Source organism: Crocuta crocuta, unplaced genomic scaffold, assembly GCF_008692635.1.
Source record: "Crocuta crocuta isolate KB4526 unplaced genomic scaffold, BGI_CrCroc_1.0 scaffold864, whole genome shotgun sequence".
NCBI classification, from domain to species: Eukaryota; Metazoa; Chordata; class Mammalia; order Carnivora; family Hyaenidae; genus Crocuta; species Crocuta crocuta.
The window spans coordinates 245,149-269,195 of NW_027530615.1; the positions used below are offsets into that span (position 1 = coordinate 245,149).

Consider the following 24,047-nt stretch of genomic DNA (forward strand, 5'->3'; position numbering starts at 1 on the left):
TGAAGTGACAGCAGTAAAAGAAAAGTTGGATCTTATAGATTTCAAAGTTCCTTCCCAGAATACAACAGTTTTAAAGCTAATCCCTAGTAACAAGTCTTGATTTACTTATTTGATTATTACTATACCATAACTTTCTTGCTGAAATAAGCTTTGTAGTGACCCATCTTAAATTTAAAGTTAACAGATGTCTAATTTATCCTGTTTCACAGAACAGCAAAACTGCTATTAATATTTTGGTGGTACTCAGTAATTTTAAAATATAGTACTTGAATCTGTATTGTACTAATGAGTAGAATTACCAAGAGATATATTCAAGTACAGTAAAACTGATTTCCTTATAAAAAGCTACACTGCTATCCTTTGACTAAAATTCTAAAGTGGCTGGGGCACCTGAGTGGTTCAATGGGTTGAGTGTTCCATTCCCGATTTTGGCTCCGGTCATGATCTCACAGTTCCTGAGACCAAGCCCTGCATCAGGCTCTATGCTGAATGTAGCCTGCTTAAGATTCTCTCTCTCCCTCTCTCTCTCTGCCCGTCCCCTGCTTGTGCTCCCTCTGAAAATAAACTTTATAAAGCTTTTTNGGGAGATACAGCCCCACCTTGGGCTGCACACAGAGCATTGGAGCCTGCTTGGGATCCTCCTCTCCCTCCCTCTTCTCCCTCCCTCCCTCTCTCCCTTTTTCTCTCCCCCCTACCTTGCCCCTCTCCACTCATGCACACAGTCTCTCAATAAACATTAAAAAAATGTAAAATAAAGAGGTTACGATTTGTGCATTTCATTGTATATAAATTTCACCTCAAAAACAAACTTCTATCTTAACATCTAATTAATACTATTTATGGTGAAGTAATTAGGGAGAAGTATGCTGATGATTAGCATTTACTTTGAAATGCATCAAGGATTTCAAGAGCATTCATTACATTGAGTGAAAAAAGTCACTCTCTAAAGGTTACACACCTCATGATTCTACCTCAAAATAAGAAATTAGAGATGAAAGTGGAATTAACAGTTGCCAGGGGTTAAGAATAGGATTAAGCAAGGCGATGTGCATAAGGGGTAGCACAAGGGAACCTTGCGGCAATGAACAGTTCAGTATCTTGGTTGTCATAGTCATACAAAGCTATACAAGTGATACAACTGCAAAGAACTATACTTACCCCCCCACACACACACAAATCAGTGCATGCAAAACTGGTGAAACCACAATAAATCTTCAGTTTCCTGGTTTTGACATTGTACTAGAGTTAAATAAGATGTCACCACTGGGGGAAACTGAATGGAGGGTATCGTTCAAGACCACCCTGTACATTTTATTTTTGCAATCTCCTGTGAATTTATAATTAATTCAAAATGAACAGCTAAAACGACAAAAAAACTAGGTACATTGATGGATCAATAGAAGGATATATAAATAGATATGTGATAATGCAAACACAGTACAATGTTAATGACAGAAACTTTTCTGTATATTTAAAATTGCTTCATAATAAAATATAGGGACAAAATGTTAGAGAAAAAAATCCATAAAGAACACAGACAACTATAGGTTCGGGATAGAAATAATGCTAAATATAGAAAGGCAAAAATAAATCTTAGAATATCCTAGCAAACTCACAATAAATACCTCAAAGAGACCAATCTTCAAATGAAATATACTAGTAATATTATTGTTGTTCCTCCACTGCACCTTTCAAAATTTGACATATCCTTCAAAGTTGAGTTCAAATGTTACCTGTTCTTCTAAGTCTTCCTCTAACATTTAGATTAAATGGTCCAATTGCTACTTATCACACAGCCCCATTTTAATTTTATATGTTTCTTGTGGTATTTTTTAAAATAATGATTTTTCTATGTCTATGTTATTCATTGGACTGCAATCTCCTATGACCATGTTCTTCATTTTGGTTGCTCAAGCCCGTACCATTCTCAAGCCCCAATTTTTCTAGTAAGCTATTATACCTCATTATAGGATACCCAAATATGGCTGAATAAACTGGAAACATCTAAATATATGGAAGAAAGGGAAGCATTTTAAGAGTTCAAAAATATTGTTCCTTTAATTAAGTTGGACATATTAGGAAAATATACCATGCTTATATACGCATATGAACAAATTATAAAGGAATGTCATTCATCATTGGCTCACAACCAAGCTTATCTTGAAAAATAGTACTTTTTATAGTGCTTATTTTCAATGCCCTTCATAATCTTTTCTGCTTAAGTATTTTTACAAAGTGTAATTTCTAGTTGTATTATTTTCCAAGCAAAATTATCTTCTTCATCTAAAGTAATCAGTTTTAAGAAATATCCAGGGTTAAAAAAAAATCCAAACAAGGCTTATTCCACCAAATAGTTGAGAGAGACTAGCATCTGCTGAAGAGCTCATTTCTCAAGGCTTCTATGGATATATACTAGCACATTGGTACTTCAGAACAAAGTTACATGAAACACAATGATCAAAATGGAACAAAACAATCTACACAAGTGCACAGGTAAGGAATTATTGGGATATGCACTCTACGAATATTTGCCATACACTGTCATCTCTTCTTAAGATCAAATGAATACATATTACTTATTATACTATGTATTAGTTTCAAAAATGAGAGGTATATCATAAAACTCTCTTGTATGTGTCAGATAAAGTTAAATTTGGGGAAATGAAAATTAGCAACTGAAATCAAACATGCTGATTTCACTGGGAAGCTAATCATGGAAACCAATTTTCCAAACTTTAAGATTAATTCAATAGCCTACAATTAGCCAATGAGGATATTCCATGTAACTACTCACAATTTATTACTCTTATACTCTAATCCTTAATAAGAATTTTCCCAATTAACCTGATAACAAAACATTGATACGATATCAAAATAACTATTAGATTGTACTATGAATACAAACAAACATTCTCTTATGCTACCATATAGTTGACCCTTGAACAACACAAGTTTAAACTGCACAGGTCCACTTATGAATGCATTTTTTAATAGTATAGTACTATAACTACTTTCTCTTCCTTATGATTTAACATTTCCTTTTCTCTAGCTAACTTTACTGTAAGAATATAGTATATAGAACATACATTTTGTATGTAACACATACAAAATATGTGTTAATGAACTGTTAATGTTTTTGGTAAGACTTCCAATAAACATTAGGCTATTAAGAGTTAAGTTTTTGAGGAATCAAAAGTTACACATGGATTTCTGACTGAACAGGGGGTCAAGAGGGCCAGCATCCCTAACACCTGCATTCTTCAAGGGTCAACCATAATTATAAAATCAAAAAGCTTTTAATATAAGTTTTATAAGTTGTTGCCTAAATTCATCTGGCATCAAAACGTGATCTAAACTATTTAGTCCTTTAACTATGAATGTTCAGATGTTCTATAGCAGAAATACTAATTTGTTTGATTATGGGAGTGTTGCCTCACATGCAACTAGGGCTATAACAAAATATATAATCTTTCTAAAAATCAAAGTTGAAATTTCTAAAACACACTGGGCTCAACAATTTCAGGGACAGCAGGCCTGTAGTTAAAAGCCATATGGGCAAAGATCCATATAGGTCTCTGATACTGCAAAGCATTAAACTGAATACGCAATGAAAATCACACTTGGTTTTAAAATCAACTCCTCAGATAAGCACTATATACAAGAAATTGAAAGTTTTATTAAAAGGCAATATTCAAGTTAATTGCACAAAATCCAACTGGGATAAATGGAAAATCCTAACTTAAGGATTGAAAGAAAAACTATAAAATAGTTTTCTTTTTTATTTTTTAATGTTTATTTACTTTTGAGAGAGAGAGAGAGAGAGACAGAGCATGAGCATGAGCATGAGCATGAGCATGAGAGGGGCAGAGAGAGAGGAAGACAAGCTCCAGGCTCTGAACAGTCANCAACAGTGGCCAGCACCACTCCAAAGTAAATCCTTCCCAGAGGCAGAGGGAAAGATAAGCATACACATGAGTCCAACTGTAGCCCCAGCAGTAGGCTGAGGGCAGACATTTGGTCTGATGGCAGGCTTGGCCCACCAACAAAAGCTTCTCAGGAGAAAACACAGGGAGAACACACTGCAGTTCCGAGCTATGGCATCTCTGTCAAATGGCTGGTGTGACTCAAGCCAAAGGCAAACACCAGACTGGACCACAATACAGTGACCAAACCCTGCCCACCAGAGGCACACAGAATCATTCGAGATGACTGGACTTAAAGCAAACGAGGCTCAGCCATAAAATTAGGGCACATTCAACACACACACACACACACACACACACGAGACATTTCAGAAGTGTCAGGTTCTGGCAAATAGGGGACACTGCCCTACCAGGCACTACAGGACCAGTTCTTCATAAGACCACTACTTACAAAATCAAGAGATGTAGCTGACATTCCCAACACATAGAAAAAGACACAGAGAATTAGACAAAATGAGGGGAAAAAGGAGTATGTTCCAAATGAAAGAACATGACAAAATCACAGCAAGAAAGCTAAACAAAACAGATATAAATAATATGCCAAAGGGAGAGTTTAAACTTAAAGTAATGGTCATAAAGATACTCACTGGAATTGAGAAGAGAGGAGGACCTCAGTGAGATGCTCAACAAAGAGGTAGAACACATAAACAAGAACCAGAGATGAGGAACTCAATAAGTGAAACTGAATACATACTAGAGGGAATAAATAGTAGAATACAGAAAGTAGAAGAACGAATCAGTGACCTAGAGGATAGTGTAATAGAAAGCAATCAAGCTGAACAAAAAGAAGGAAAAAAAATAAAAACTAAACATACATTTAGGGAACTCAGTAACACAATCAAGCACGATAATAAGCACATTATTATAAGGATCCCAGAAAGATAAAAGGAAAAGGGGCAGAAAATTTACTTGAAGAAATAATAGCTAAAAACTAGCTAAAAACTTCCTGAGTCTGCAGAACGTATATCCAGATTCAGAAGCAGGAGACACAAAGAGCCCCTAACAAAATCAACCTAAGGAGATCTATACCAAGACACACAGTAATTAAAATAGCAAAATGTAGTGATAGAGAATTTTAAAAGGAACAGGAGAAAAGAAAACAGGTACATGCAAGGGAAACTCTCTAAGGATCTGAGCAGATTTTTCAGAAGAAACTTTGCAGGCCAGAAGGGACTGGCATGTATATTCAAAGTGCTGAAGGAAAACAAAACCGCAACCAGGAATACTCTCTCCAGTGGAGCGCCTATGTAGCTCAGTCAGTTGAGCATCTGATCTTGGCTCAAGTCAGGATCTCATAGTTCGTAAGTTCGAGTCCCACACAGGGTTCCACACTGACAGTGAGGAACCTGATTGGCACTCTCTCTCTCTCTCCTCTCTCTCTCTGCCCCTCTCCCACTCACGCTTTTTTTCTCTCTCAAAATAAACTGTAAAATAAATACATAAATAAATAAATAGAATACTCTCTCCAGCAAGACTATCATTCAGAACAGAAGAGAGAGTTTCCTAGACAAAGTTAAAGAAATTCATCATGACTAAACCAACTGTGCAAGAAATATTAAAGGGGAATCTCAGGGTGCCTGGGTGGCTCAGGTGGTTAAGCATCTGACTTCAGCTCAGGTCATGATCTTTGGTTCATGAGTTCAAGCCCAAATCGGGCTCTGTGTCTACAGCTCAGAGCCTGTAGGCTGCTTCAGATTCTGTGTCTCCCTCTCTCTCTGCCCTTCCCCTGCTCATACTCTGTCTCTCTCAAAAATAAATAAAAATTAAAAANGGATTCACTGAGAGGAAAGATAAGGCCATAATTAGTAGTAAGAAAAGTAGGTAGCGCTAAAGCAGTAAAATTAAGTATATGAATAAAAAACTGTATATTCACAAAAAAAAAGGATGTAAAGTAGGACACCATATATCTAAAATATGAGGGAAAGGAGGGAGTAAAAATTTAGTGCTTTTAGAAGGGATTCAAACTTAATCAACTGTTAATATAGACTGCTATAGGCAGAAGATGCTATATATAAATCTAATGATAACTACAATCAAAAACAACTAATAGACATGCAAAAAAAAACTAGAGAAAGGAATCCAAGTACATCACTAATGAAAGCCAACAAAAGATGAAAGAGAGCAAGAGAAGGAACACATAAAAACTACAAAAACAACCATGAAAGAAGTAACAGAATGATAATACATTCCTATCAGTAATTACTTTGAAAGTAAATGTACTGGGGCACCTGGGTGGCTCAGTTGGTTAAGCGTCCGACTTCGGCTCAGGTCATGATCTCACAGTTCGTGGGTTCGAGCCCTGCATCAGGCTCTGTGCTGACAGCTAGCTCAGAGTCTGGAGCCTGTTTCAGATTCTGTATCTCCCTCTCTCTCTGACCCTCCCCTGCTCACGCTGTCTGTCTCTCTCAGAAATAAATAAAACATAAAAAAAATTAAAAACAAAAAAAGTAAATGTACTACTTTGTACATTTGTACATTTTATGTACTTTTTACAGGAAAGTAAATGTACTACTACAACCAAAACACATAGGATGACTAAATGGATAACAAAGCAAGACCCATCTATATGCTGCTTCCAAGAGATTCATTTCTGACTTAAAGACACATGTAGATTGAAAGTGAAGGGATGGAAAAACATTTATCATGCAAATAGATGTAAAAAGAAAGCCAGGTAGCAACAACAGACTTTAAAACAAAGATGGTAACAAGAGACAAAGAATTCCATATAATCATAAATACTACAATCCAAAAAGGTATAATAACTGTAAATGGTTATGAATCCAACATACGAGCACCCAAAAATATAAAGGAGCTAATAACAAACATAAAGAAAGTAATCAATAGTAACGCAATAATAGCAGAGTACTTCAATTCCCCACTTTTATCAATGGATGCTCATTCACATAGAAATCAACACAGAAACAGTCCTTTGAAGGACACTTTGGACCAGATGGATCTAACAGATATGTTCAGAACATTGTATCCTAAAATGGCACAATACAATCCTTTTCATTTGAACATGGAACACTGTACATACTAAATCACATACATGTTTGGCCATAAAAGTCTTAACAAATTCAACAAGATCAAAGTCATACCATGTATCCTTTCCAACCATAATGCTATGAAACTAGAATCGACTACAAGAAAAAATCTGCAAGAAAACAAATATATGAAGGTTAAATAACACACTACTAAACAATGAATGTGTCAACCAAGATACCAGAGAGAAAAATTTAAAAAATGCATGGAGACAAATGAAAATGAAAACACAATGTTTGAAAATCTCTGGCATGCAGCAAAAGTTATTCCAAGAGGGAAGTTTCTAACAATACAGACCTACTTTAAGAACAAGAAAAGTCTCGGGATGCCTGAGTGGCTCAGTCGGTTGGGCGGCCGACTTCGGCTCAGGTCATGATATCACGATTCGTGGGTTCGAGCCCCACTTTGGGCTCTGTGCTGACAGCTAGCTCAGAGCCTGGAGCCTCTTTCAGATTCTGTGTCTCCCTCTCTCTCTTTCTCTCTCTCTCTCACCCTCTGCTGCTCATGCTGCCTCCTCTCAGAAACAAATAAAACATTAAAAAAAAAAAGAAAGAAAAATCTCAAATAAATAAGAGAATATTTTTAAACGTAAGGAAGCTACAAAAAGAACCAATGAAACACAAAACCAGTAGAAGAAAAAATAATGAAGATGTGAGCAAAAACAAAAAAGAAACTAAAAAAACAATGGATCAATGAAACCAGAAGCTGATTCTTTGAAAAGATCAACAAAACTGATACACCTTTATCATACACATCAAAACAAATGAGAGGACTCAAACAAAATAAAAAATTAAAGGGGAGAAATAATGGATACCACAGAAATTAAAAGGATAATGAGAGTATTATGAAACATTATATGCTAACAATTGAACAAAATAGAGGAAATGGATAAATTTCTAAAAACATGTAACTTCTCAAAACTTCATAGTCAAGAAATTGAACATCTGAACAAATCAACTGCCAGCAATGAAATTCAATCAGTAATAAAAAAACAAAAAAGGAAACAAAAACCTCCCAGCAAACAAAGTCTATGACCAGAAGGCTTCACAGGTGAAATCTACTAAATATTTGAAGAAGTTAATACCAATTCTTCTCAACTTATTCCAAAAAAATAGAAGACAAAGAATAAAAACTTCCAAATTCATACTATGAGGCCAGCATTACCCTAATACAAAAATCAAAGATACCACTAAAAATTAAGAGAACTACAGGCTAATACCTCTGAAGAACATAGATGCAAAATTCCTCAAAAAAAAAATACTAGCAAAATGAATCCAACAATACAGTTAAAGAAACTATTCATCATGATCAGGTAGGATGTATTTTTGTGCTGCAAGGTGGTTCAATATTTGCAAATCAACAATCTTATGTTACATCAATAAAAGATAAGAAACATATGATTATTTCAATAGATGGAGAAAAAGCAACTGACAAAGTATAACATCCATTCATGATAAGAACTCCCAACAAGTAGGTTTAGAAGGAACATACCACAACACGATAATGGCCATATATGAAAACCTCACAGTTAATGTCATAATGGCAAAATCTCCAACCTTTACCCTAAGGTCAGCAACAAGACAAGGATGTCCACTCTCACCATTTTTATTCAACATAATACTGGAAGCCCCAGCCACAGCAATTAGACAACAAAAATAAATGAAAGGCATCTAAATTTGTAAGGAAAACATCAAACCTTTACTATTTGCCGATGACATGACACTATATATAAAACACCCTAAAGATTCCACCAAAAAAACTACTAGAATTGACAGATTAATTCAGTAAGGTCGCATGATACAAAATCAATGTACAGAAATCCATTGCATTTGTATAGCCTAATAACGATGTAGCAGAAATACAGATTAAGAAAACTGTCCCATTGTACCAAAACTAATAAAATACCTCAAAATAAAGTTAACCAAGGAGGTGAAAGAACTATACTCTGAAAACTACACAACACTGATGAAAGAAATTGAAGAGGATACAAATGAAAGATATTCCACACTCATGGACTGGGAGAATAAATACTGTGAAAAGCCCATACTACCCAAAGCAATCTACACATTTAATGCAATCCCTATCAGCAGTTTTCACAGAACTAGAACAATCCTAAAATTTGTATGAAACTACAAAAGACCCCAAATAGCCAAAGCAATCTTGAAAAAGAACAAATTGTGGGGTATCACAATCCCAGATTTCAAGATATACTTAAAAGCCATAGCAATCAAGATCAGTATGGTACTGGCACAAAAATATAGACAGAGATCAACAGAACAGGATAGAAAGCCCAGAATTAAATTCAAGATTATGTGTTTAATAAATTATCAACAAAATTATTTTTTTAAATAGAGGCAAGAATATGTAATAGGGAAAAGACAGCCTCTTCAACAAATGGTGCTGAGAAAACTAGACAGCAACATGCAAAAGAATGACCACTTTCTTACACCATACATAAAAATAAATTCAAATTAGATTAAAAACTAAAATGTGAGACGTGAAACTATAAAAATCCTAGAAGAGGGGCACCTAGGTGGCACAGTTGGTTAAGTGACCAACCTCAATTCAGGTCATGATCTCATGATTTGTGGGCTCGAGCCCTGCATCCGGCTCTGTGCTGACAGCTCAGAGCCTGGAGCCTGCTTTGGTTTCCATGTCTCCCTCTCTCTCTCTCTCTGCTCCTCCCTCGGCTCATGTGCTCACTCAAGCACGCTCGCTCGTGCTCTCTCGCTCTTGCTCGCTCACTGTCTCCCTCTCTCTCTCTAAAATAAAACAAGGCGTGCCTGGGTGGCTCAGTCAGCTAGGCATCCAACTTCAGCTCAGATCATGATCACACAGCTCCTGAGTTCAAGCCCCACGTCAGGCTCTATGGTGACAGCTCAGAACCTGGAACTTGCTTCGAGTTTTGTTTCTCCCTCTCTTTGCCTTCCCTCCCTCTCTCTCTCTCAAAAATAAACAAACAATAAAAAATTATTAAAAACACATTTTTAAAAATGTTTAATAAATCCTGAAGACAGCACAGGCAGTCATTTCTTTGACATCTGCCATAGCAACATTTTTCTTGATATGACTTCTGAGGCAAGGGGAAAAAAGCAAAACATAAACTACTGGGACTACATCAAAATAAAATAAAATGCTTCTGCACAGCAGAGGAAACAATCAACAAAACTATAAGACAACCTACTGAATGGAAGACAATATTTGCAAATGACATATCTGATAAAAGGTTAGCATCCAAAATATATAAAAATCTCATACAACTCAACACCAAAAAAAAAAAAGAAAAAACCCACAAATAGTTCAATTAAAAATGGGCAGAAGACATAAACAGACATTTTTCCAAGGAAGACATATAGATGGCCAATATACACATGAAAAGATGCCCAACATCATTCATCATCAGGGAAATGCAAATCAAAATCACAATGAGATATCACCTCACACCTGACAGAAGGGCCGAATCAAAAACTCAAGAAATAAAAAGTATTGATGAGGATGCGGAGAAGAAGGAATCCTCATGCACTATTGGTGAGAATGTAAACTGGTGCAGCCACCGTTGAACACATTACGTACATTCCTCAAAAAATTAAAAATAGAACTACCATAAGATCTAGTAATTCCACTGCTATTTATCAAAAGAATACAAAAATACTAATTCATGAAGATATGTTTATTGCAGCATTATTTACAATAGCTAAATTATAGTAGCAACTCAAGTTGCTATCATTTAACCAATGATAGATGAATGGTTACAGTTGTGGTATGTATATATACAATGGAATATTACTTGGGCCATAAGAAAAGAAATTTTGCCATGTGCAACAACACGGATGGATCAAGAGAATATAATGCTAAGTAAAGTCAGTCAGTCAGAGAATGACAAATAACTTCTATTTCTCTCATATGTAGAATTTAAGAAACAAAACCAATGAACAAAGAAAAAGACAAACAAAACAGACTCTAACTACAGAGAACAAACTGATGGTTACCAGAGGGGAGGGGGGTGGGGGAATGGGTGAAATAGGTGATGGGGATTAAGAGTACACTTATCATGATGAGCATGGAGCAATGTATAGAGTTGTTGAGTCACTATATTATACTCCTGAAACTAATATGACACTGTATTTTAAGCATATTGGAATTATATTTTAAATAAATGAACAAACAAGCTGGAATTGAAATATAAGTAAATTTTTTAAATGAATAAATAAATGTGTTTAACATGTCCCTGGTTAACCGTCAGGTTTATGGATTAAAAAAAAAAAGACAATGCAAACGACATGTGTATTTATTATACAACTAGTTGGGTTTTGTTTGTTTGTTTGTTTATTTCTGAGAGAGTGAGACAGCATGAGCAGAGGAGGGTCAGAGAGACAGGGAGACACAGAATCTGAAACAGGCTCTAGGCTCTGAGCTTGCTGTCAGCACAGAGCTCAACGCAGGGCTTGAACCCACGAACCATGAGATCATGACCTGAGCCGAAGTTGGCCACCCAACCGACTGAGCCACCCAGGTGCCCCATACAACTGGTTTTTAAGAACTGCAATAATGATAAAAACTATTTTTTTAATGTTTTATTTATTCCTGAGAGAGAGAGAGAGACAGCGTGAGCAGGGGAGGGTCAGAAAGAGAGGGAGACATAGAATCTGAAGGAGGCTCCATGCTCTGAGCTATCTGTCAGCACAGAGCCCGATGTGGGGCTCAAACTCACGAACCGTGAGATCATGACCTGGGCCGAAGTTGGACACTTAACCGACTGAGCCACCCAGGCGCCCCATATAATAACTATTTTTAAAATTCTGTTTTGGGGGGTGTCACTGACAGTTTAACCCAAATCCTAACTATCCTCTCTATCTCCTCAGAGTAGGGTAATTCATCTACTTTTTGGAGTTTTCTTTTGTTGTAGTTATAAACAGAGACACCTATTCATGTGGTTAATCAAAATCTGACAAGCATCAGGAATGGGTTGAACGAAGTAAAGTTAGTTAAGTTTTCAGAGAATTTCACTGGACACAAAGTTAATGTACCCAATTTAAAAAGCCATATGCAGGTGGGACAGGCTGGCTCAGTCAGAAGAGCATACAACTGTTGATCTCAGGGTTGTGCGTTTGAGCCCCATGTTGGGTGCAGAGATTACATAAAAAGTCATATGCATGGCAAAGCAGTTAAAACTTTCACACACTATGTTATACCAGTACCAAGCACACATCTCCATTACATGAATATATACCTACTGAACTATTTGCACAGGTCTGATTTTCCTTCATGAACTACTATTTACTACTCCAGAAAAAAAGCATTAAACACTGGTAAAGAAATGTTTTCATCTACCCAACAAACCTGTTATATCTGTTTCAGAATACTAATGATATTTGGAGTATCCCCCAATGATGGCATAAAAATAAATGAAGGAAGGCTTTCTAATAAATCTTTAAAGAATTTTTAAAGGGCTATTTCCTAATCAGTAAACCTGCGTTTGATTGGCTTCACGGAAAATTAAACAATGTGGTTATTCAAGAGGGTAAAATCATAAATTAATTTATTTTTTGCATACCTGAAGATTGGCAAAATCCAGTATGTGAAGACAGCACTAAATTTTCAGTCACAGGCTTAATTTTCTGTTCATCACTGCTCCCCTCACCTACAGAATTCTGATCATCATCTCCTATATCTGAAGAAGATGAAGTAATGTCAGCTTGCTTCCTTTTAATGCTTGTTCTTAGGGAGTTTCTCATTTTCTCCTTGACACTGACTGTCTTCTTTTTAGCTGAAGTTCTCTGTTTCTTCAGCTTTTTATTGTCTTCAGAACTCTCCTCACCATCAGAAGATGATGAGCCACAATGTACTTCCTTGGTATTTCTCTTTGAATTTAAATTTCTTCTTTCCCTTAATTCTATTCTTTTCAGTCTCTTATCAGAAGAATCACAACCATCTTCTTTCATGGAATATTTCTCAGTATCAGATGATGAACAATCTTGTCGCTTCCTTGAACTCTTTTCAGAGAAGTTGCACCTCTTCTTCACTCTACTGGATGCTCCATTCTTACTCCCTTTATCTTCTGAAGAATCACAACTATCTCTTTTCCCCTGTAATTTCTCAGCATTGTCAGAAAATTCATCCTTTTTAGAAGTTTTATCTTTTATTTTTTTTCTTTTCTTTTCCCCATAAGTTGTGTCATTCTTATTTTGTTTTATGCTTTTAGGAAAATGAGAAATTTCTTCTCCTTCAGGTAATTTCTCAATGCTTTCAGATGATGATTCATACTGTTGTTCCATCTTAATTACATTTTTCTTCATATCAGTAATTTTCTTTTCTTTTACTTCAGTTCCCTTTTTGCTCAGTTTTTTATCATCTTCAGAGGATTCCTCACTTTGCTCTTTCTTTGGGAATTTCTCGGCAATGTCCGATAAGCCAGCCTGTACTCTCTTACCCATTTTGGTTTTTAAATGCTTACTCCTTTCTTTAGTTTCAGCAACCTTTTTGTCTTCTGGAGAATTAAAACTCTCCTCTTTCCCGGAAGGCAACTTATCAGCACCATCAAGAGAAACACCTGACTGCTGCTTTTTAGAGATTCGATCTCTTAAGTCCATGATGGTCTTGTCTTTATCAACTGTGCCTTCTGCTGAAGAGAAATTCTCTCTCTCTTGCTTCCTTTCAGCATCATCAGATGATCCTTCTTGTGCAATATTCAAATTTTTCTGCCCTTGATTATCCATTCCTTTTCTGTGTTTTTCATCTTCAGAAGAATCATAATCTTCTTTATTTGGAACTCTTTTTTTGGTTGTTCTGGAAGCCCCGATTTTACTCATGCTTTTTATCTCTCTTTCTAATTCTGAGTCATAATTGGAAGATTCAGACTGGTTTTGTCGTTTCTTTTTAGAAATTATAGACCTTTTAGCTGATTTGCCTTTCTTAATATCATAATCTGAACCAGAAGTAGAACTTTTTCGTTTCCTTTTTCCTTTATCATCTTTCCCTGTTTGAGTCTTTAAACCATATAAAGTCTTCTCATGGTTTGTATGAGTTTCATTAATATCAGTATCTGAAGAAGAACTGTGACTCATCCTGGATACCTCTTTCAGGATTGCTAACATTTCATCAGAATCGGAATTCTGATCCACAATCTCTGACTGCTTAGATTTAGGCAATTTATTAGGTTTAGGATTATCTACAGCATTGTCAGAAGAATTCCGCTTATCCTTTTTTCTCATTGGAACTGACAGTTTTTGCTTCTCCTTAACTATTTCATTACTTTCTTCATCTGAATTAGATGTTGCAGGATTGGTTTCTGTCTGTCGCCTCAGGGGTGTAGTCTTCACACGTGGGGATCTTCGAAGATCAGATTCTTCTGAAAGTAACGGAACCTCACTTTCAAACATATGCTCATTATCATTCTTTTCCTCTCCAAGTCCACAGTTCTCTGGCTTGGTGTTCAGACCAGAACTTTTATAGCCATCTTTATCTTGTGGAACTTCCGGACAATCAGCACCTTTAATTGGCGAATTAGAAAGGGAAACAGGGGTGAGTTTAACGTATAATTCTTTTGTTACTTTAGCTGTAGTTTTTGACTTAATACCTCCTCTGTTGTCTCGTGAAGTAATACTTAATTTTACAGAAGAACTCTCCAATTCTTGCTCTGTTCCACTATTGCCATCTCCCTGATTATCTGCTGAACCCTGAACTTCCATAGCTGTCTCAAGATTCTCAAAAATGTCTTCTGGAACTGAGGAAGGAACAGACACAATATCCATGTCTAAATCTTCAGAAGTGTTAGTAGGTTCATACTGAGGTTCTTCTTTTTTATCAGATTTCTTATGTTCACCACTGGCACTTTTACTTGCTCTTTGTTCCGGTACTACAATACTCTGATCCATGTGCTCACTATCTACCTGCTTTCTTGACAGTTTGGCTTCAGATTTTGAAAACTCTTTCCTTTCCAAGGCACAGAGTTTTTCTCCCTTTCGTACTTTCGTTTCAGACTTAGCATCTATGACCTTATGCTCTTTGGTATTTTTCTCTTTGTTTACAGCATCTAAAGCTCGAATCTCTGAATTCAAATCTTCTTCTAATGCAAGATGAGCTTTCTTGATATCAGCCAACACAGATTTAAAAGCCTTAAGCTGACGTAACTTTGTAGCAGAACTGATTTCTGAATTATCTGCTGCCTGCTTCAAAAATTTAACATAACTGGAGTTCATGTTAGCTGTGGTCTCAATCAGTTTTTTTGCCTTCTTAATCATCTCTTTAGGCACAATTAGTGCTGAATAAGAGTAGGTTACAGAACCAGAACATGAATCATCTAATTTCTTTTCTTCTCCATTACAATTTGAATTATTTTTCTTTGGAGAAAATCTGGGTGTATGTTCATATACTTTATTACTCTTTTCATTGTCAACTTTTATCTTCTTTTTATTTTGTTGCAACAACTGTTCTAAATTTTCAAATACGCTGTTACATGCGGTAACCAAGTCCAACAAAGGTTCTGGGTGACAAATATAGCAATACCACTGGTTATTTTCATCCATTATTGTAGAGAGCTCCTTTCGACCAAGGTTGCGCAGAATGCATTTCTTACAGAAAGCATTATGGCAAAAGTCACAACAAATCAAGTTTCCACCTTCTGCACACCACCNNNNACCTGAAATTATTAAAAGATGAAAATGTTATTCCCAGGGGCACCTGGTGGCTCAGTCAGTTAAGCCTCCGACTCTTGATTTAGGCTCAGGTCATGATCCTGGGGTCAAGGGATCAAACACTGCATTGGGCTCTGCACTGAGCATGGAGCCTCCTTAAGGTTCTCTTTCTTTCTCTCTCTGCCCCTGGCCCTCTCCCCAGCTTATGATCTCGCTCTCTCTAAAAATATAAAATAAAAATGAATATTATTCTCAAATGAGTCTCATTTAAAATTTTTTCATTATTAGAGCAACTTAAAATTTCCTGCCAGGAATTTTAATAGTAAAGTAATTTGGGTCATCTGCCTATTCTTTATTGAAAACTTAAAAGAGACATAAACCGAAGGTTTTATGGAAAAGAATAACCTTCCATTAGATACATCAATGAGGATACTATAAAAAATGGATCTAATAACATACTTTGTAAGAATTTCTCCCCCCAAAAAAGTAGACAGTACTAAATTTTAGCTCATTGTGATTTATTACCTACCTACATTGTTCATCCATTCCATCAGAGTCACGGCTAATATCATCACTCATGTAATATTTAAAGCAATTCTATTAAAAGAAAAGGGAAAGGGGAAATTTTAAATTCAAAATGGATAACATTCATAATGAACACAAACTTTATTTTTAAGTCATTAAAAAAAAGTAAAGGGAGCGTGTGTGCGTTTTAGAGAATCAAAGCAAAATCAGTGCACTACCCAATACTACGATAGTATTCTATTTCCAAACATAGAAATATCTCAAGAAAACTCCTTGAAATAGATTTTCATATCACCAAGTACCACAATTCCTTACATAAAGTTTATAAAAGATTTTTGTAAAGCAAGTTTCTAATCTCATACAACTAACTACTAAACCTCTACATAAAAATGTATTAGATGTTGCTGCTACTTAATGAATTTAATAGTCTTCATATATAAACAGCTACTATGTATACAGCAAAGCAACATTATCCTACATTAAACTACATTCTCTTTAAATCTCAAACTCTTATTATGCAAGACAGGACACCCAATTTGAGAGAAAAGGCTAAGAATCATTAATATGTAAATAAATTTCCTAAAGTCATACAACCAGTAAAGAGGCAATGTTGGTATTCAAATCCAAGTCCCACTGACTTTAAATTCCTTTTCACTAAGGCTGGAAAAAGGTCAGGTTTCATGCCCACTAATGAAAAGTACTGATTACTGAAATGGGCTAGGCTCAACAGACTGGTCCTTGGAAAAAAGTCAATTTTATACATATATAAGAGAAAGGAAATGCACATTACAAATCCAGGAATATAAAATTCAGCTACTACATTTTAAAACTAGAAGCTAAAACATGTCCCATAAATAGGGTCCTGGCTGAACTGAACTCAAGGAATAGTGACACAAACTGCTAAAGGAGAAAGTATATTTAGTCCACTTAAGTAGGTGTATATCAAAATTTCATACAATAAAGGATCTAGAATTGGAATTCTGAGGAAAATCTGGTCTGCCCCTGCATTTCAAGGAGGCATTTTGTTGGGACACTAACACAGAATTAATCTTAGCAATAATGAGTTACGGAAACCATAACCTTGATATTGTACTTAAAATTAACTCCAAGGTATTACTAATAAAAGAATATACACAGAATGTTAAAACTATCTTCAACACATATGAATCATTTTTAATTCTATTGCCTCCAACTTATGACAAAACATTGCTTCATGTTGGAAGCTAAGAATTGGTTAACTATAATTCATAAAGAGGGAAAGTTATAAATCATACATGTGCACACACATAAATTCTTCAGATCTGCCAACACACCATGCTCCCTTTCACCTATCAGTCTTTGAATACCATGTTGCCTCTGCTTAGAATATGCTGAACCAATTCCACTGCACCAGGCTAATTCCTATTTATATTCCAGATATCAGCTTATATCATTCTCCACTATAAAGTTCCTTACCCGACTCCAAATTACATAAGCTTCCAGTGTATTCCCATAGTACATAGTATTTCCCCTATCGTGGCACTAATTAGGCTTTCTGTAAGGTCTGTCTCTCCCACTACAATATAAATCCTCCAAAGACAGAGACCATTTCCATCTTCTTCATCACTGTGACCCAAAAGTCTAACATATAGTAAGCATTCAAATATTTGAGGAATGAATTATAAACAGATGATTACATACCTTACAAATAAGTACTTGCAGTGAAGGATGTCTATAAATGGAATCTTTTTGAAAATGATTGACCTGCTGTCCACAAGCTGTGCAGCTCACAATCCCATGAAGCCCATCTTCTAGGAGAGAGGAGTGACCATTATTCACATATACACACACATATAAAGAAAGATATTTACATTAGTCAGCATTTTGCTACTTTTATATTGGAAATTAAATATTTCAGATCCTTAAAAATTATATTCTGGACACACAAAGCTAATAATTTTATGAACTTACTAAAAATATGACAATCTTGGCAAATTTTAGAACTAGAAATACTAATCTGTTTCCTTTAGATGCAAACCATATTTCCCACAACAACCGATAAAAACTCTGGAAGAGAAGTTCTAAAAGGCATCAAGAACTCTTTCTCATTTTGCTATTGCTCTGCAAATTAGTTATTATTTCTTAATGAATGGGGAAGCAAATGACACATATGAAAGTCTTTTGCGGGGCGCCTGGGTGGCTCAGTCGGTTAGGTGTCTGACTTTGGCTCAGGTCACGATCTCACGGTTCATGGGTTCATGGGTTCGAGCCCCACATCGGGCTCTGTGCTGAATGCTTGCTTAGACCTGGAGCCTGCTTCGGATTCTGTGTCTCCCTCTCTCTCTGATCCTCCCCTGTTCACGCTATCTCTCAGAAATAAATAAAAAACATTTAAAAAAAATTTTTTTGCAACCTTATACTTAAGTTAGGTATGCCATTAATTTTTTATCCTCAAAATAAAAACGTCTGCACAGAAACTTCCAGTATAGTGTGTGAAAACCTGACAATTTTAAATTACCAATTTCTTTCTTCAGATTACTTCAATACAGTCTATAATTCTCATTAACCTGCATTCTATATCAATTTCACTATCCATTCCATATTAGCACAATCTACTATTTCCAAATAAGGACAAATAAGACTTGCAACAAAACCCAAGCACGACAGGGGCGCCCGGGTGGCTTAGTCGGTTGAGCGTCCGACTTTCGCTTGGGTCATGATCTCGCGGTTCGTGGGTTCGAGCCCCGCGTCGGGCTCTGTGCTGACTGCCAGCTCAGAGCCTGGAGCCTGTTTCAGAGTCTGTATCTCCCTCTCTCTCTGACCCTCCCCTGCTCACGCTGTGTGTGTCTCTCTCTCTCTGCTAGAAATAAATAAAACATTAAAAAAAAAAAAAACAAAAAACCCAAGAACGACAGTGTTTGCAGGAAAACAGACTGAAGAAGATAACCTAATATGACAAAGAGGAAACCTCTTCTGCCTTACTCTTGTCCCTAGTTCTGCTTTGAGCAGTGTTTCACAATCTGAGCTGAACATCAGAATCATCTCTGAAGAAACTTAAAAGTAGAGACAGCCATTACACCTCTAAACCACTGAATGAGAATCTCCTAGACTTTTGTTTTGTTTTACAGATGATTCTGATGTGCAACCAAGACCTTGGTACAATTAAGATGGTAGATTAGGATTCTAAAAAGGCCAATGAAAATGTCTGCATTCACAAATAAAAAGATGATTAAAAGAATAATAAACTATCTCTATTATCTAAATAAAAGACAAAACAACACATATATTTCTCACCTTTTAATATTCTATTTTGGTTTTATTCTTACTCTTTATGTGCAAAAAAAACAATGGACCCAAACATTATCACAAATATTCTTATTTGCAGAAGTTAAAAAAGTTTAACCAAGTGTTAAGAGCACCATCATACTTTTCCAGACAATATAGAGAATTTGAAGACTCACTATATAGGTTGCTAATATTTTATTTTAAATCATACTGTCCTATATTAGTGTTTGATCTTGAGGATTCATTCTGTATTTGTTTTAGCAGAAATACACAGTGTATTTCATTTCAAATAACGATTGAATTCAGATATACTAACAAGATAAAAGCTAGAATATGAATGTTCATCTTCATCCAATGTTAACATAATAAATATTAAACAACTTCTACATGCTTTTGCACACATATCACTCAATAATCAAACAAAACTTGGTGATCCTTTGGAGAATTTCTCCCACATGTGCACAAAGAATCATATATACAATATTCACTGCAGCACTAATTAGGAAATTAGAAAACTTTGAAAATAAAAAATTGGAAACAACTTCCATTTGGGAAATGGATAATGGTTTACTCATATAACAAAATTCTATACAGCACTGGAAAATTAAAAATTAGATGTACATTTACTGATATGGCACACTTCAAAACCAATGCTGAATGTGAAATGGTGCAAAAGGATATATAGAGGATACTATCTTGTAAATTTTTAAATGAAAAATAAATGCTTTGTGAATAAACATGTATAGGAAAAATATAAAAACATGCATGAAAATACACAATATGCATAGAAACTTCAAAATAATCATTAGAGGGGTGGGAAGAAGAGGAAATAGAGGAGTAGGACTTAACCAGAATTTCATTTACGGAAGATGTGAAGCAAAGACTGAATAAAGGTGAAAGGTCTCTTTATGTACTTGTTTCTATATGAATATATTTTAAACTTTTATTTTTAGCTGTGAAATATCTTAAAGATTATAATATAGTGTGGAAATGGAAAAGAGGCATTTTCATTTCTGGGCTCAATACATTTTAACAGATTTAAAGAAAACAAAATTCTGTAAAACACTAGTAAAAAAACTGAAGAGGACACAAAAAAATGGAAAGACATTCCATGCTAATGTATTGGAAGAACAAATATTGTTAAAATATCTATACTACTCAAAGCAATTTACAGATTTAATGCAATCTCTATCAAAATACCATGAGTATTTTTCACAAACTAGAACAAACAATCCAAACATTTGTATGGAACCACAAAAGACCCTGAATAGCCAAAGCAATCTTAAAAAAGAAAAAGCAAAGCTGAAGGTATCACAATTCCAGACTTAAGTTATATTATAAAGTTGCAATAATCAAAAGAGTATGGTACTGGCACAAAAACAGACACATACATCAATAGAACAGAAAACCCAGAAATAAACCCATAATTATATGGTCAATTAATCTTTGACAAAGCAAGACAAAATATTTAGTGGGAAAAAGTCTCTTCAACAAATGGTATTGGGAAAACTGTACAGCTACATCCAAAGAATGAAACTGGACCACTTTCTTTCACCACACATAAAAACATACTCCAAATGGATTAAAGACCTAAATGTGAGACCTGAAACCATAGGAATTGCTGAAGAGAGATGACTAGTTGGTTCAGCCAGTAGAGTATACAACTCTTCATCTCAGCGTTGTGAGTTCCAGCTCCATGTTAGGTACAGAACTTACTTAAAAATAAAATCTTTAATAAGAAAAACAGAATCCTAGAAGAGAGCACAGGCAGTAATGTCTCTTGACATGAACCATCACAACATTTTTCTAGATATGTCTCCTGAGCCAAGGGAAATAAATGCAAAGAAAATAACAAAACAAAAACACAACAAAAACTATTGGGACATCAAAATAAAAAGCTTCTTTCTGCACAGCAAAGGTAACAATCAACAAAACTAAAAGGCAACCTACAGAATAGGAAAAGATATTTTCAAATGACATATCCAATAAAGGGTTATCATCTAAAATATACAAAGAACTTCTAAAACTCAACACTCAAAAAACAATCTATTTTAAAAATGCACATAGGTCATGAACAGACATTTTTCCAAAGAAGACATCCAGATGCTCAACAGACACATGAAAGGACATTCAACATCACTCAGGGAAATGCAAATCATAAATACAATAAGCTATCGTCTCACATCTGTCAGAATGGTTAAAATCAAAAACACGAGGGAAAAAAAAGTGTCGATAAGGATGCAGAGAAAAAGGTTAGCAGAAATACAAACTGGTGCAGCCACTGTGCAAAACAGTATGGAAGGTCATCAAAAAGTTAAAAATAGAACTACCCTACGATGCAGTAATTGCACTACTAGGTATTTATCCCCAAAATACAAAAAGAAAAAAAAACCCACTAATTTGAAGAGAAATGCACCCTTATGTTTATAGAAGCATAATTTAAAATAGCCAAATTATGTAACCAGCCCAAGTTTCCATTGATAGATGAATGGATAAAGAAGATATGGTTTACTACTCGGCCATAAAAAAGAATCAAATCTTGCCATTTGCAATGACACGGATGGAGCTAGAAAGTATGATGCTACATAAAGTAAGTCAGAGAAAAACAAATACCGTATGATTTCACTCATATGCAGAATTTAAGAAAAAAATGAGCAAAAGAAAAAGAGAGAGAGAAACCAAGAAACAGACTCTTAGGTATAGAGAGCAAACTAATGGTTACCAGAGGGAAGGTGGGTGCAGGGATTCGTAAAATAGGTGATAGGAATTAAGGAGTATACTGGTCATAATTAGCACTGGTGATGTATGAAATTGTTGAAACACTATATTGTATACCTGAAACTAAAATAACACTGTATGTTAACTATACTTAAATGTAAAAGTAAAAGAAAAGAAGAAAATAAAATTATTGTGCCAGACAGAAAAATACGATGTAAAATATAGTTTCTAACAAACTGGGGGAAAGGATGTCGAAATAGGCTATGGAATTTTTTTAAGTGGATTCTGAAATGATCCATATAGCTATATCTTTATGTTTAATTTTGTTTCAAACCAATATAAGATTACTTTATATATAGTTTACTTTCTTGATTGTCTTCTAAATTAGGCTTCAATTATAGAACTAAGTTTCCTAGGAAGTTTGAATATTAACTAGCAATTCAGTATCTCAGATCACTAGTTTATTCATACATGTGTATATTAGTAAACACTGTTAAATTTCCTGTGTGATTTCTGTCAGCTTAAAGATGTAGCAAATCATTAAGATAAAAATTAACATGAGCGCTTTAGGTGCTACTATATGGCTATAAAAATACATATTTCATTAAGCATGATATAAACATTTCTACACAGAACACTCGATAAAATGTTCCAGAAACATACCAGGTCAGACCAAATACCAGCAGCATAGTGAACTGGCATTAAGTACACCCTCCCCAACACCTATGGTTCTTTTTTCATTCTCCTTTTGGTCCTTATACACATTCTAGACACTGACTGCTTCAGAGTCCTTCCGCAAATGACACCATTTAGATATTAATTTTGATACAATGCAGTACACTTAGTTATCTGTCCTCTAGACTCCTGCAACTGATCCCTACATCAGTCACCCTCTACTTGCTGATTCTCGTTTTAAGAAAACTATTTAGCTTTGGTGAGCTCTGTTGCTGCAAGGAGTTTCTCTACTATGAACTAAAGTCTCAATATATCTCCCACATGCTTGAAAGGAGCAGAACACCCCCTTGTGGACAAAACACTAAACAACATTCCCTTGATTTTCTCCAACAACCTAATGAATGATTTAATCTGACAAAATATACAATAAATACAGATATATTTTACTAATTCCATCAAGATAATCATATAGCACTGAAATAATAATCTACATAAAATTTCACCAATATAACTACTATGCTATAATTTCACAAGTAACATAATAAATAGTAAACAGACATGCTTGCATTATATTTCTACTTAGATATTTAGTGTAAAGTTCTATTTTTTAGAGATTCAATCCTGTTAGAGTCATAGATTGTGGCTCTGTTAATCTGCCCAAAAATATATAGGCACTATTTGAAAATCATGCACAAACAAATGGGAACTTTCTAAAGATGATTAGCCAACATGGTGTGTGTATAAGTGGGGGTAGACAGACAAAAGAACAGACAGCTCAGAATGGTGGAAGATTACTAGCTCTAGCTCCCTTTTCCTTCCTACTCATCTCTACATTACATTTGTTCACCAACTTTAATGTACGAAAGAACAAAATGGGGTTCATTCTTGACATCATTCCCAGAAATTCTCATGTGTTAGGAATGGAGTCAAGGGATTTGCATTTTTAATAAGCACCCCCAAACAACACTAATGCACAGGTAACTCTGTGAAAAAATGTATTAGATATATATAAAGTTACCCGATGGCCACAGGCAAGATTTTGTCCAAATCTGAAATTCTTTCAGGGTGAGAGGGAACACATTGTATTTTGGCGTATAGGCATTACAGAACTAACATATTCAAGGAGGAAATGCTAAGCTTCTTGAGATAACTTTATAGCCGCTGAAGGCAAAGGTATTTTGATAAATGGTGTTCAACCTTTTTTTCC

The 24,047-nt window shown here is 35.2% G+C and overlaps 1 protein-coding gene across 1 annotated transcript in view; it reads right to left on the reverse strand.

Moving 5' to 3' along the window:
* Positions 1-24,047, reverse strand: part of ATRX (ATRX chromatin remodeler) — a 261,336-nt gene that overhangs the window by 199,308 nt on the left and 37,981 nt on the right. The window contains 3 exon segments of the mRNA XM_077768050.1: positions 12,580-15,654; positions 16,186-16,255; positions 17,864-17,973. Of these exon segments, the coding sequence (XP_077624176.1) occupies positions 12,580-15,654; positions 16,186-16,255; positions 17,864-17,973 (3,255 nt within the window).